Here is a 2579-nt window from a genome sequence, read left to right on the forward strand (position 1 = left end):
TCCTCTGAGTCTGGGTATGATATTCTCTTTCCTCCTAGTTGTAGAATTTCCACTCAGCCAGCCTCCCTGTGGTTCTGGATGATGTCCGTTCCGTCTATAAGGTGTAATTTGAATTGGTTGTTCAAGGCAGCAATCTCTGGCGTTAACCTATGCCGCCATCTTGGTTTCTCTCGCTGATGATGTTATTCTTAAAGGGATTTTTTTTTCAGCTTAAATATTCATTCTTAAAAAAATAAATTTAAATGTCAACCTACCACCATCTTGGTGAGTCTGAGTCAGAAATTTTCCTCTGTTAGCATTTTAACTCTATACTATGTGGTTATATTAAAAATGTTATCACCTGGCCAGAGGGGTTCAATTGGCTGAGCATCGTCCCATGCATGGAAAGGGTGTAGGTTCAATTCCTGTCCAGGACATATACCTGAGTAGCAGGTTCAATCCCCAGTTAGGGCACATATGGAAGGCGACCAATCAATGTTTATTTCCCTCTCCCTCTCCCTGTCCCTCTCTCTATCCCTCTCCCTCGCTCTCGCCCTTAGCCATACCCTCACCCTCCTTCCCTTCCTCTCTCTAAGCATGTCCTTAGGTGAGGATTTAAAAAATGTTATGAATAGCTGGGTGCAGACTCATGAGGTGAAACAGCACAGTGAAGGACTCTCATTAGACTTCTCATTATTGTCTGCAAATTGGCCAGTCATCTCTGTTTATATGATACTAACTTGGTGTTTTTCATGTCTTTCTAGGTGATCGACATCTCCATGATTCTTGCAGAAGCCATCAGGAGAACTCACAATGGGGAATCTGTTTCCTACCTGTTCAGCCATGTCCCTTTATAACAGAATAACTTCTGAGGCTTTTAAAAAATAAAGTGAACCCCTTCCCTTGTTTTCCCTTGGTGTTCGATGGAAAATTCAGCAAAAGCCCCAGCTTGCTCCAATAGCTTTCTACATCCCATTCCAGGTATATTAACTTTTCTCCAAAAATTAGGGAAAGGCAGATTGAGACTACTCAGGTTTCCTGCCTGCATTGTCTTGTTCTGGCTTCTTTGATTTTGTGGGCCTTGCAGCTTTAGCTATCACTCAGCTTCTACAAGATTTCAGACTTTGAAGGGTGTTGTGTGGGGGTGCTTGAATGTGTTTGGGGAAGCTCAGACTGCTTTTCACGTGAATGTTTCTGGGATTCCTAGGTTCAGAACTACTAGCAACAGAGCCAACCCCAAAATAAACAAAATAAAAAGATCAAAGCCAAACTAACTCCCAACCCCCCTTAACATGTGACAAGTTCTCTAAAGTCTATACTAAATTACAACAAGAGCCCTAGGCAGCCCAGAATCCAGCTCTGGTTGCTGATTCCCTGTAAGGCAGGCAGCTCTCAGGTAGGAGCCTGAGGGAAGGAAGGCAGCACACACTGCAGCAGATGCTTCTTGGGAGGAAAAGAGCCTGATCCCTCAACCTCTGCTAGGAAACTGTCACTTAGTCTCTTTTGTACCTGTTCCTTTTCCATTTGGTTTGACCTTCAACCATCTTGACCTTTTCCTGGCTAAATACCTTCTTGGGCCCAAATGATCATTGTACCATAGTCTTCTGGAAAGCAAACCTCACTTTTTGCTGTGTATTCTTTAACATTTACATGAGATTATTTTGCTGTAGCTTAATCTTAGCCCACTATCACTGTGGTAGAAGGTTCTAGGTGGTTTTGTACTGCCTTTTGATTAATTTAAGTATTTAATTTTCATCTTATTTCATTGGATCTGTTTGGCCTCTCAAATGACCTGAGGTTTCTGTTAAAAGATTGATGTTACTAGCTTGTGTAGAGGAAACTAATAAAGTATCTGTGTGTGATTGTGGGTCTATATCATATCTGTACTACTCTCTATGCTAAATGTTTAGTTTAGGTATCTTGCTGCCTAATGATAGTTCTTATTATTTGTTTCCAAACTATTAGCTGCACTGTTAAGCCAAAAGAAGACGTTGGCAGCAACTTTATTCAGCTGTAAGACCTTAAGATGTCTGGGGTTTACTTAGAACTATATATCTATAGTCATTCTGCACATTATACTGCAATTATAGGATGTTTAATGCCTGCTGGATCTCTAGTCCTTATTACTGGGAATTAGGTATTTTCTTACTAAAAGAGAATAGCTTCTATAATTTATTCATTTTGAACCAATTTTGCCAAATGTGAAATTTCTCTACATCAATAGTTGAGACACACATTTGGTATTTGATTTCAGCCCTTCCAAATAAAAACTATTATGGAAGGTAAATGTGCAAAAGTTAAGAATGAATTATAATGCATGGCAAAGTTGAAGTGAGTTTCTTTGTATATCATCAAATAAGGGCTTTCTTTTATTTTGGGAAGCTACATTCTTCTGGAGCTTTATAAACAGTGCTCATTTATCCTGGTTCTGGTTCTGTTTCCTTTGTATTTGTTTTATGTTGAATATTGGGATACTCATTTTACAATGAGTCTTGAAAAAAGTGGTGCAGAGAACCAAGATGGCGGCATAGGTAAACAACTATATTTGCTGCCTCTCACAACCACATCAAAATTACAACTAAAAAACAGAACAACAACCA

General features: G+C 39.6%; 1 protein-coding gene across 1 annotated transcript in view; it reads left to right on the plus strand.

The window, feature by feature from the left end:
• Positions 1-1852, plus strand: part of PRPS1 (phosphoribosyl pyrophosphate synthetase 1) — a 37108-nt gene extending 35256 nt beyond the window's left edge. Inside the window, exon 8 of the mRNA XM_015567617.1 lies at positions 744-1852. Coding sequence (XP_015423103.1) covers positions 744-836 — 93 coding nt within the window. The 3' untranslated portion in view covers positions 837-1852. The remainder of the gene's footprint in view (positions 1-743) is intronic.
• Positions 1853-2579: the final 727 nt, after the last annotated feature.

Source organism: Myotis davidii, unplaced genomic scaffold (assembly GCF_000327345.1).
Source record: "Myotis davidii unplaced genomic scaffold, ASM32734v1 scaffold563, whole genome shotgun sequence".
NCBI lineage: Eukaryota > Metazoa > Chordata > Mammalia > Chiroptera > Vespertilionidae > Myotis > Myotis davidii.